General features: G+C 52.8%; 2 protein-coding genes across 2 annotated transcripts; one reads left to right on the top strand and one right to left on the bottom strand.

Annotated features, from left to right (window-relative positions):
* Positions 1-8746: 8746 nt before the first annotated feature.
* V2A60_006472 (SAM complex subunit SAM50) lies at positions 8747-10500 on the bottom strand (the record flags this gene model as incomplete). Its single annotated transcript, XM_083257766.1, has 4 exons — positions 8747-9993; positions 10049-10235; positions 10293-10412; positions 10471-10500. The coding sequence occupies 4 exons, from the start codon at positions 10498-10500 to the stop codon at positions 8747-8749; spliced, it is 1584 nt and encodes a 527-aa protein (XP_083113892.1).
* A 429-nt stretch (positions 10501-10929) lies between these two features.
* On the top strand, positions 10930-11848 carry V2A60_006473 (ubiquitin-conjugating enzyme/RWD-like protein; the record flags this gene model as incomplete). The annotated part of the gene is made up of 3 exons (XM_083257767.1): positions 10930-10956; positions 11012-11091; positions 11149-11848. 3 exons carry the CDS (start codon positions 10930-10932, stop codon positions 11846-11848), a joined length of 807 nt encoding a protein of 268 aa, XP_083113893.1.
* Positions 11849-12697: the final 849 nt, after the last annotated feature.

Raw genomic sequence — 12697 nt, forward strand, 5'->3', positions numbered from 1 at the left:
GCGGTCAGCATGGGGACATATCGACAGGAGTAGCTGCGTCCTCGGAGTTTGAGAGCAAGCAGTTATAAGACGATGAAGGCCTGCGTAGCTCAGAGCTGGCAACGCCCACTCGGATTTGCAATCGTCCTTTCGTCATTCCCCGATGGTAGCTGGGTAAAAGAGAATACTAACAGTGACAAAAGTTTTCTCTGTCCGAAACGGTCAGCCTACGATGTAGTTGGTAGGCAGAGCGGGCGGCATGAGGCTCTGGCTGCTGCACAGTTTCTCGAAACAGTCGATGCGGAAGCCACTGCCGTCCAACAGTCAAGGCACGATGCCTGCCTGAGCCGATTCGTGCCTGGTCGAACGGATGGGCCGTGCGGCGTAATGCGGCGGAAGACGGTGCAGGAATCGTTTGCAAGGTCAATTCTGCTTGATAGGCGTCGTACTTGCCAAAAGTCGCAGTCTATGCGGGCGAAGAAGGGTTTGAACGGGTGCTGTGCGTGAAGGGATCGTTGCCAGTAGCTGGGTCGTATCTCGGTCGGCGGATCTGAAGTATGAGGAGGCGTCTTGACGGGGGTAAAGCACCGACGGAGATGGAGTCGGACTAGAAAATCGGGCAGATGCAGCCGTGGTCTACCTACAACACAACAGCAAGACGAGAGTAGCACGGTAAGCGAAAGTGCAGTCGATAGTAGCCTGGACAAAGGAAGGATCGAAGATATGAGAAGGGGAGAGAGAAAGAAAAAAAGAGTGAGAGCGTAGGCGAGGTCGCGTCCGAGTGGTACAGTAAGGACCAGGGTATAGAAATAAATTCGGGGGAAGAGCTAGCAGCCCAGCGAGACGGTGCCTGAGCCGAGGGCGTAGGTGGACGGACAGGGGGGGGCTTTACAGTTTGTGCTCTGATACCCGTACGGATACCTTCCCAAGTACTCAGTACTACTACAAGCAGAGACAAAATAGGGAGGGGGCCCTTGGATAGGCAGATAAGTATCCGTACAGATTACATAGAGAGACGACCGGGGCATGACGATCCAGTTAATCTGTACAGGACCATTTGTAACTGGAAGTGTTTACTTTTTACATACCTGCCTTGGGCTGGGGGGGAGGAGGGGAATACCTAGGGTTGGCGTTTTTAGTGGCTCTCACAGGGTGATTGGTGGTTGGTGATGGTGGTGCTAGTGGTACCGGTGGTGCTAGTAGTGATGTTAGTGTGTAATGTTGGTTGTGGTCCTGGGTGCTAAAAGGTCAACAAGGGGGCGGTTTGGTGGTGCTCGCTTGGGTGGGCAACGAATACCAGTTCCCTCTTCAGAAGGCAGGCAGCAGGTAAGTAAGGTAGGTAATACCTACCTAGGTACTCCGTAGGGAGTACTGAGTAACCTACTTGCCTACCTACCTAGTACCTACCTAGGTACTCAGGAGTCAGTACCGACGTGATTGCCTGTCTAAGGTACCTACCCACTCCTCCGTACTTTACCTACTTACAGATTACTCCGTACCCAGGCATGTATCTTCTGCCAACCAGCCCACGGCAACACGGAAGAGGGTGGAGGGCAGCAGCTCTCCCCTCCATCCCACAAGGCAGTCTGCGGCTAGTCCCAGGCACTGGACTCCTAGGTGTGGGGAGTGGACACACCAATTCAGGTACGCGCGCACGGCTGGAACTGGTGGTGTGCTGTGCTGGGAGTGCTTGATGGTGTGGTGGCACACATGAGATTTTTATTGGCACCACGGCAGTGATGCTGCAGGCGGTGGCTGGTACAATGGACGCAATGTAATCCCAAGCAGTTAATATAATGTTTGAGAATGGAAACCTGACCTGCCACGACAAGACAATATTCCTAATTAGTACGGATACTGATAATGATATGGTTGCGGTACGGAGTAACCCGTATGGATTACAGCACCTAGTTACCTACTGGTACTGATATAAGGTACTCAGTAAGTACAGCACCGTGCGCTGATGACCAGGTTCAGAGTCTGAGGTCTGCCAGGGGGGGGTGGCGCACCAAAAGGGGAGGGAAAGACGCCGGTTAAATGGCAAACGGAGACAAGGAGAGTAAGTATTCTTGTGGCTAACTAAGTTATGTCTGTGCCGGATTCGCAAGTATTGATACTATTAAGTAGTTATTTGTCTTTTATCTACTCCGTAGAAACTGCCCAAGTAAGTAGATGCCTACCTAGATAGGGATATACACCAGGTATCCCTTTATCCAGCCTTGTTCTCCAGGTATGTACGAATCACAGGCTGTATACCCCCCCCCCCCCCCCCCCCCCCCGAGCAAAAGTGCAGATGAGATGGACTTGTTTCGTTTGGCCTCTGCCGCCAGCTGCCATGCTTGCCGGCCCGCCTCACGATGCTCGCAACCTTGACGCAGGCATTCATCTACCTACTACCTTACCTCTAGTACCTTAGTACCTGGTATCTTGCTTTGACTACCTACCTAGGTACCTACTAAGGTAGTAACTTACTTGCTTGTTTGTCCAGTGACTATAAGTACTAATCTATCTACTTAACCTTCCTACCAACTCAGATTCATCGTTCAACCCTACTAGGTAGACCCCTGGATCGTTTCTTGCTTGCACACCCAAGCTTCCGCCTCCCTTGCCCACCCACCTCGCATGCCACCTTCTGCTCTCCCAAATACCTGTTCATCTAGCTCACCCCACCAAGACGTTTCTTCCCTCTCACCTCCTCCCTTTACTCTTCGACGTGGCTTGACAGAAAACACCAGTAATATCGCAACCACCACCTATTCTAATACGAAACAAGAAAAAAAACCACGGACGGGCCGCATCTTCAAGGATCTCATTGACCCAGGCCCATCATTCGTTGTCTCGCTTTCTCAACACTCGGCATGCCTCTCGTCCACGCAAACACGGCCCTGCAAGCCACCTCCTTCCCCCTCACCTAATTACCAGATGATGCATGATTCACTTAAACAGGTGCACCAGTCCAGGAAAAAAAAAGAAGACACCGCCCGCCATCGCCGCAATACCAGTAGTCTGGAACACTGTGTTAGCGTCAATCTTACTCTGCCTCAGTACTAATAGATACCGGGGTGAGTCGGTACTTGGCAGGTTCCTCATGCCCAACAAAGCCTGTTGCTGACAGCCTTGGTACCTATATTGGCCTCTTCATCACTTCCCCAGGCTTTGATGAAGCCCAGCTTCCTCAACTTTCAGCCCCCCTTCCTATCCAAACATAAGTAGGTAAGTAGAGTAAGACCGCGCGAATATATATACTCAGTACTGACTTGTCTTGTGAGCCACTCGGCTCCGCTTGTTACTGATACTGTTGAAATGCCCACCACGTAGCGCCAAGCAAATCCCCGATGCATGATTGCATGAATGATGCATGCGCGTCGAGCATCTTTCTCTCACTACTTTGTTTTTGAAATCCGCTTGAGTATGGATGTACAGAACAACGCACATGGCAGGTGCAGCTATCAGGTGTGTTGGCGAGTAACACCATCCCAACGCCTTGGACAGTGCACACATGCGCGTCAGCATTACCCACGATATTCCTTTTGCCGCCGTCGCATACGACACTATTCTCTTGACATTTCTGAGTATTGCGTCAATTCACAAGTGCGGCGGCTTTCGTTTCCTTCCTTCCCGTATGTAAGCACAGGTAGTCCCCCACGCTAAAAGAGTCAGGAGAGGGTCAGGACTCAGGAGAGGGTGACGGGACAAAGCAAAATACATGCAAAATACAGGCGATGCCTCGCAACAGGCTGCAGTAGCTCGGCATCCTTGTCATATCAACTATCGAGTCAACAAGTGTAACGGCCGCTATTCGCACCATGACACAAGAAAATGATGACTATGGATGCTGCGGGCGCCCATCCCCACCGCCGCATTTGCCCCTTCATCAAGGAAAAGGACCAGTTCAGCCTTTCAGGTCATCCGGCGCTGTGGGGAAATGCGCATCCAAAACAAAGTTTCTTCTCATGGGACGAGTCACGCAAATCGTTGGACCGAGAGACGCACTCGAGAGGAGGGGAAAAGAAAGCAAATTTCATCCAAAAGAAGAAAAAAAGGGCAGGCGAGGAAAGAGGAATGAGCCAGAACAAACACATCAAACACACCAGGTTACGCCTCCACTGCAAGCTAGCCCAGCCATGTGGCATGTGGTGAGATGCCGGGGTTAAAACTCTTGACCCATCATTTGTTCTTTCGGATATACCGCGCTCTTGTTTTATCAAAGGCCGACTGATGTGCAACTTGTTTCCAAAACTCGTGGGGTGATGACCAAATCTCTCTCCCTTCTTGTTTTGGACTCGGTTCACGCGACGATTCCACCCTATCGAGTAAGTACTACCACTGGTAAACTGTGCGAATCGAACGGCTTGCCCGACGGCGAGCGGGACCTGCAATCTCCTGCACTTTCGAGCGTGAGGTCTATCAACAGGCTTACCCAGCACCTGACGCCGTGATGCGCGCTGGCACGGAGAGACATGGAGTTTCTTTTTCTCAAGGCCATGGCGCGTATGTAACTGAGCTTTCAATGTTGCTTTGGCGCCAGACTGTCCTGGCAGCACCTGCATTCAAGAGGCAGCGTCATCCCCATTTCCCTGCTTGCTTCTGTTGGATGGATGAGAAAGCCCATGTGACGACCAGCAAACACGTGCTTTAGTGTCCTTCTTTATTAGTACGCATCAATAGCATCCGCGGAGAGTTTTAGCGACTGGATGTTGGGGCGCATAAAGTTTACCCGTGCAGCAAGGCTCATCAGCGCACTGATGGGCATCCCGTCCAATTCGAGCAAATCCGTCTCCCTCGGCCATTCCCATCTCAGGGGAACAAACCCAAGTACCTGCACAGACGGACAGAGAGACAGCCCCGATGCCGCACAAAAATGAAATGTTCCCACCGCCCCTGAACTTCGGCTCTCCCTGCGGATACCCCCGTGCCAATCAAAAGACTGTTCCTGGCCCCAGGCTTCTTTTGGTTTAGTTAGCCCCTTTAGTAGCTGGATACAGCGGTGGGTTCCAAGCATTAACTGGAGTCTTCTGTGCGCCATCGCGCCCTTGTCTTCTTTCTGTGGCCATGACTGCTGCGACTGCGTCTGCTTGTCAAGTTCCCGTCAAAATCGCTACTTACCAGAACATCACTTTTGGCTTCAAGTCCTACTGGTAGTGTGCGGCAATCCCGGCAGAGGCTGGTCCGACATGGCTCTCGAAGCTTGATGGAGGCATCGCAGGGCTGATATCCGTCCTCACCCCACTGGGAAGCCTCATCCAATGTTCCCGAAATGGTCCGAGGCGGCCAGTTATCAAGATGAAACGCTGCATTTGGTAATGTGCCACCATGTAATCTGTACTGGTAAGTGTGGTCCAGAGCAGCAGCTAATAAACTCTTCGCGACTCCGCACCTGGCAAGGTATTGACGGGTAGGCATACTGAACTGCCCAGCTGCCTGCCATACTTACAGCCTCGTTGAGCTCGCTACTTAGGCGTTGAGGTGTCGGGGCGTGTTGGAGCTATTCGCTTCCATACAACTTGTGCAGGCATTGGATCGTTTGCCCCTGCGTATCAACTACATGAAGTGTTACTGAGTATGCTGATCAATTCGTGCAATCGGCATCTGGAGCACCTGTCATCGTCTGGTACTCAAGATAGGCCCCCAACATGCTAGTCTTGTCGGCTTGCTACCAAGCCCTTTGAGTAATACCGCGTACACCACGCAAGGCCAAAACGCGATCGGCAACGCGTCGTCTGCGCAAGTCCCGAGAATGTAAAAAAGATCTTCTCGTTTAGATGACGGTGTCACTAATTTATTAGTGCGGGCTTGTCTCTCGAGCTTTACTAGTCGCGTGCTTGCGCCCGCAATTCCTGCTACGCATGCGATGACGGTTTATTTTTACCATTTTCTTTGTTGTGTCAGTATGATGTCGTTGTGCCCTTTACCTGCGACCGGGCGTACGACCACTGCCAGGGTCGGTGCCATCCATCAGTTCTTCACCCGCTCTTGTCTGCATTCCATGCATCCAGTCGCGCCACGTGTGAAGGTTGGCTAAGACAAACCGGCCATGCCAGAATGTTGCTACCTTGAAGGAAGGAATTTGGGTGTGGGCGAACGACGGCTCGTGGTATCTATGCACTTTGTGATATTTTACAGGCCAGGAGCTGATCTTCTGTGGGCTCGTGCGCGGTTTCGAACGATGCAGGACCGTCTGTTCTTCAACAAACTCGCTGCAACTCTAGCTAGTCATGTCGAGCTAGCAAGAATGTCGGTAGTTCTCCCACCAGCGGCTGGGCCAGTTCTTACAAGGATGTTTTCACCCAGTAAAAAATGCGTGCCCGCCTCGGGACGCCAGCTTCTCCCTTAGCCGGTTTCAGTCCGGAACAGTGTGAGGGTGCCTTTTTGAGTACAGAAGAAATTGGCCAACAGCCCGAGTGTATCAAAAAAAAGTCGTAGCGGTGCATCGCTCCAGGAAGAGACCGGGGATAAGTGAGGCTAGTTGATAGCAAGGACCGGTGCGGTAAGACTGGATTTGTTTCTAGAAAAGAAGGCTGGTGTTGTCACTTACATATCGCGAAGGTCGTAAACGCGACACAGTTGGGCAGGCCTACCCTGCACACCCACTCCACGATAATTTTCTTGCTTCTGTTTGTCCATGCGTGCATGTGGGCTATAATCGTCGTTTTATTTGTTATGGTCTTGTGTTTTGACTGCTTGAAAACTGAGAAGCACTCGTGACATCGATTCCCTGTATCATATCACATTCCCTTGCCATTCCTGTTGAGAGTGCTTCGGCGTACTTGTCTTGACGCCATTCCTCCTCCTGAACGTATCCACGCCAGACCCGACGGGCACACCAAGGGCAACTGTCAGATTTCCACCCCATAATCCCAGCACTCACTCTTGAATTCCAGGATGACCATGCCCAGCCGGTTACTATCAAGAGACCATACGGATGTCGTCAAGTAAGTAGAACTTTTGTTCCTTCAGGCGAACCAGGAGCGCGCGTTCCGAGCATGGTGCATAGAGTTTCAGTAGCGTTCCGTCACGCACACGCTCTGCTTCTTATCCAGACATGCACCATTTACAGCCCATCATTACCCCATTCCGAATTTCTGCCACGGGAAGAGTAAGAAGATCTAGGGACGTGAGCCAAAACCTCACTGTACCGAGTACGAAACCGGGATGAACGCAGTAAACAGTGTGATGGGTGTATCATGTCAAACTGGTAGACGTTAGCCTTCACACCCCGTTTAAAGGACCAACAATCATTCTCCGGTAGGTGAAGAAGTATGTTCCGTCAGTCTATGACCAATATGGAAAAAGAAAAAGGCAAGGTACCCCCGGACCTCCCTCGCTAGTCCTGTTGATAGCCTTCTGATCCTCCTTCCCGCCTCTCTTTAGCATTTTCCTGAAACCACGGGCGAGGTAGGGCAGACAAGGGCAATCCCGGCCATGCTCAGGGTAGTGCAGACACTGTTCTTTCCCCTTTCCAGATAGGTGCTGAGGACGAGGTGGTGGTGGTGGTCATTTCGGTTCACTGGCAGCGCCGTCACCAGGGACCGTGCCGGACCCCCTCCAGGCCGCCTGCATTAATTAGACGCCGAGATAAGGTTTCTGGGCGGGGGGCCCGGGTCTCGAAAGCACCTGGCATCGTGGAGGGTTTCATCCATGCCGCGGGCTGCTTGCCGTGTTGGACACGACCCGTTGACAGCACAATGCCGTCACGGACACAAAAACGTTTCAGTACTGGCCGGTGCGACGCAGCAACGTCCTCGTGGCGACGACGACAAAGGCGGAGCATGCTTTATGCGTTGGGGAGAAACCACGCCTGTAGACATCTACGCCGGGTCATGCCGGTCAAACCGGCCGACAGGTGCCACTCGAAAAGGTCTGGATGAAGAGGGAGAGAGGTATGGAGAGGATGGCGGGTGCTCGCGCGCCTTCGTCTCGGCGTCGCTGGAAAAGCCAGTGCTGTACGTTTAGACTTTCATAGTTGAGCGCAGGACATTGATCAAGATGAAGGAAACAAACAAAATAAACAAAGAAAGCAACAGGGACAACCTTGGTAGATATTTATGTGAAGCCTCACATCCGCGCCGCGTGAGGCTGCCCGGCCTCACCGTATCTGACAGCAGGATACCGGAATCAAAACACTCGCTCGCTTCACTGTGACTGCTGTCGATGATACGAATAGACGCAAGAGACACTTTCGTATTCGTTAGAGAGGGACGCAAGTCCACGCGTCCCCCCCCTTCCCCTACACCGCTCACTCATTCGCACTTCCCTGCTGGATTGACTCTTGTTTTCCTTCTCTTGTCGCCCTCTCTGGTGACCCTGAGCTGTCACGAGAACAGGAATCTGACCAAGTGTTTGACCAAGAGTCCGCCTTGCGTCTACGGGTAAAAGGGAGAGATTCATAGGCGGCTGTCTTATGTCGATCCTGCCACCCGGCGAGGTCATTGAAAGGCGATGGCTGCATCGCACCGGTCGATAGATTGTCGGCCACTGCATGTTATACTTTACTAAATTTAGAGCAGAATCGATGCCGAGCACGTCTTTTGGCCCATCCTTGTACTAAATCGGCATGTGCTGATGGTCTCGTATTGGATTTGCGAGTTCTGAGTCATTGTTACGGCGCTCTGCCTTTTCAAGCTGCCAAAAAAAAAAAAGAAAGTCATGTTGAGATACGAAATAGAAAACTATGATACATTGGTGGGCGCCGCCCTTGCTTGTGTGTAAATTTTATGACTCTGTGTAGTCTACCTCATCTTCGTTGAACTCACCTCCGTATCCTTCCTTACATCAAGTTGATGCCGACTCCAAGCTGCAGCCCCTTGGTGCCAACCTCGCCCCTCCGTAGCACCAGAGGCAGACTAAAGTTGAGCTCGAACCGAGCCACAGGATGTGCGTAGACGAGACCAACACCAGCAGCGGCGCTGGGAGCTCCGTTTAGCAAGTCACCAACCGCATTGAGCATGCCATCGCGGACTGCGGAAGGGCTCAGGCCAGATGAGGCTACGCCGCCCTCGTTGTCCTTCGATTTGCTCGCGTTTTTCAGGGCCACCAGTCGGCCGCCGTTGGCAAAGACCTGGAAGCGCAGGCCGGAATCGGGGCCTTTGTAGGGTAGAGGCAGGAGCATGTTGACACTGCCGGCGGCGAATAAGTCGCCACCGACAGAGTCCTTGCCATCGTGGGGTCCCAGACCGCCGAGCTGGAATCCCCGCACATCTGCGGGGCCTCCAAGCTGGAAGCGGTCGTTGATGCGGCTGGGCTGGGCTTTGCCGGTAAAATCCAAGCCCAGAGGCATAGGCCACAGCATGCCCATGCGGAATCCTCCACCAATGGAGATGCCAGACCTTTGTGATGAGCCAGGAAGAGGGACCGGAACAGCACCACCGAGCTCAAGCTCACTCTTGGAAAAGGCAACATCGCCCCCAAGGGGTCCAACACCTGCAAGCTCGAACCTCGATCGGACCATGTAGCCGCTTTGTGGCAGCTGTGGGTTATCACGGCGCTCTCTGAAAAATGTGTGTTTGATAGCGCTCTTGATGGAATCACCAGCATCATGGCGGACCGTAGCGCTGGCACCTTGACCCAGGCCCGTCACCTGGCGCCAAAGACCAGAGTATTCCAGCGAGTGGCTGTCTCTTTGATTGTTGATCCATGAGAACTGAAGTGAGCCGCCCTTGAGCACTTCCTCGTGTGATGCCCAAGGCTTTTCGGAAGCAGAAGCAAGAGCTTCCAGCGAGATTCGCATGTCCGGGTTGCTCAGCACCGGCGCGCCGAGGTTGGCGCTGTAAGCGGATCTCGTTCTCGTACCAGAGCGCGCATTCAGAGTCAGCATCTCGGCTCCTCCGAATATGTTGCGCCACAGAAGAGATCCATAAGCAGAGCCTTCGCCGTTGCCGACGTCAGTTCCGGTCTGAAGTTTGAATCGGGGCAGCTCCTTGAGGGACAAGGAGACATTGACATCGGTCGGGTTCGACGAGGCATCTGCAGGGTCGGATTGCTGAAGGAATACCTCTGGGGGCTCTCGAAGTATTTCTAGTGATTGTTCAGCAAGCTTCTCTTGACGTACTCGGCATCTTCTGCCACTCACGCAATGCGCTCAGCTTGCCACTAGTCTCCTGCAGCTTTGCTAGCACTTCTCCCACCGTAGAAGGAGCACCAGGTTGATCGGCGAGTAATGGTTGGACAATTGGGGCAAGAAAGGGGCGTCGGATGTTGTTGCCGCCAAGAATGTTGACTTCGTTGACGGTCATCGGCATGGCTGTCTGGTCGACTAACTACGAGCAAAGTGTCAATTCACGCCATCGCTCGTTAAAATGATGGAGCAATATTACCAGCTGCGCGACTCTGCGGTCTCTGGCCTCATGATCAGCATTGCGAGATTCTGGCCGGGCTTGCGCATCCCGCAGGACATCCATGCCATCCTCGTGTAGTTTATCGAAGCTGCCGGCAGGCTGTACCTAATGCAATGAGTCGCTGGTCCTGGGGAGTCAATATTGGGGAAACACATACGGAGCCGATAGATTTGTTTCCGCTCGCCATTTTTCGTGATTGGTTCCTGTTGGGATATGGTCTCGGCAGATTGGACGAGGAATTCCCCTCAGCTTGCACGAGGGAACGGAACATCTCGCGAAGCTGTGCAAGCTCCCGGATGAATGGTGTGGCGTACCCACGTCAGTGTGGCTGAGCACAGGACACCAGCCACAGAACCCATTTGCCACGCTGACGCCTTGCTCCGACTCCGTTGCCTTGGCTTTCCATCCATTTATTAACCGCCGACCTCTCTCCTTGACGCCATACTACATCAACTCGGCGTGTAGAGCAACCTGTATCACTATTCTTCTTCATATTTATATTTTTCTTTCTTGCGCAGCGGCCTCTTTCCTGCGACGCCTTCGAATATATATCACCGGTCTCTTCCGTCACGCGACGTTCCCTTTCCACTGCGCATTTCATCTCCTCTACCTAGCCATGGCGAGCAAGGCGGCTTTTAAGCGTGTATGTATCTGCGTGAGCAATTCTGTATCAGTCAAGCGCTAACATAGAGTCGCAGTTGACCCGCGAGTACAAGACGATTACCGAAAATCCGCCTCCATACATTACGGCGCATCCGTCCGAATCTAATATCCTCGAGTGCGTGAAGTTCTACCCGGCATTTGCTGGCGGACACTAACTGGAGGTCGTATTTAGGTGGCATTACGTTATTACAGGGCCAGAAGATACTCCTTACCACGGCGGTCAGTACTGGGGCACTTTAATGTTCCCATCCAACTACCCGTTCGCTCCGCCGGCCATCCGTATGCACACGCCGTCTGGGCGATTCCAGCCATCAACGCGACTGTGTCTTTCGATATCGGATTTCCACCCCAAGTCTTTCAACCCCGCGTGGGAGGTGTCGACGATTCTCATTGGCCTACTGTCGTTCATGACGAGCGACGAGATGACGACTGGCTCTGTCTCAACCAACGCTACGGAGAAGAAGTTTCACGCATCCCGGTCACGATGGTGGAATTCGACGGGCGGCGGCTCGCATGCCAAAAATCCGGCCAACAAGGGCAACGTCAAGGTAGGCGACGGTGGCGCCAAATTTCGGGCGGAGTGGCCTCAGGTCGATGCCGACAACTGGGAGTGGATGAAGAACCACAAGGTCGATTCCTTGACGGGAAACCGCGCTGGCGGAGACAATGGCGCTTCGTGCGGTCCGCAACTCGGAATCGCCGGGACGAGCGGCCATCAGGCGCAGGCGGTGGTTGACGCGGTGGTACAGCAAAGGGACGCAGGGCGAGGATGGATCTACCGGAATAAATTGGTAGTCGCCGGCGCAGCCATATTCGTATACGTTCTGATTGCGAGATTGATGGGCGGCGACGGGGTCTTTTCCAAGAGTTGAGGGCTCGGAAGCTGGTTATGAACTAGAACAACAGCTGTGACGCACATGGCCGAGGCCACGGTACCATACAAGCATAGGATAATAGCAGGACCACGCTCGGCTGAGCGTGACAGCAGTTGGTGTATTTTAGAGCCGAGACTACTATGACGGCCTTTCACAAGCCCCCTAGATGAGTAGATACACAGCAGCCTTGATCATGTGCTGGCAGGCACCCCAAACAACTCCCATTTACGCATAAGACAGCTTCATGATCGGCAGCGCAGTGACGATGTTGGCTGTTGATTAGAGCTGTGACCAGGGGGTTGAAGTGGTCAACTACCATTATTATGACATGGTGCCCCATCGAATGGGATAGAAATCAAAAGTGGCCCAGGCCGGTCTCCGATTTGCAGGTGGGCCCCCAGTAGATGAGCGAGCCAAACAGCGAGCTGGCTGCGAGGAAAATAAATCAGGTTGGTACGTACCTGGCGGCACAGGCAGGCAATAAGTAATATCCGAGAATAATTTTACTGCTTGTATGTATTCGCAAATAGGGCGGTATTGTGATGATGTGATGATGTGATGATGCGATGATATTATGAAAAAAGAAAGTAAAAGAACCACTGGAAAGCCAGTCAAAACTACACGGTGGTAAAAGATGATGAGCCATCTTCTCTCTTATGAGGTTACCTTTTTCAGTGCCTACCTGACCTAGGTAGGTGTCTGTTAGGCACCTAAATATAACCGCTACAAGCCACTGCAAACACATGCCTCTTTAGCGGCACGCCCACTAAATTTAGCCTCTGTTAGCTCCTTCTAGCCCAGCAAACAGCGCCCTCTGCGCCCTCCAAATGGCCTGTTGGGCCAGTG

The sequence above is a fragment of the Cordyceps javanica genome, chromosome 4 (assembly GCF_051103115.1).
Source record: "Cordyceps javanica chromosome 4, complete sequence".
Lineage (NCBI taxonomy): Eukaryota > Fungi > Ascomycota > Sordariomycetes > Hypocreales > Cordycipitaceae > Cordyceps > Cordyceps javanica.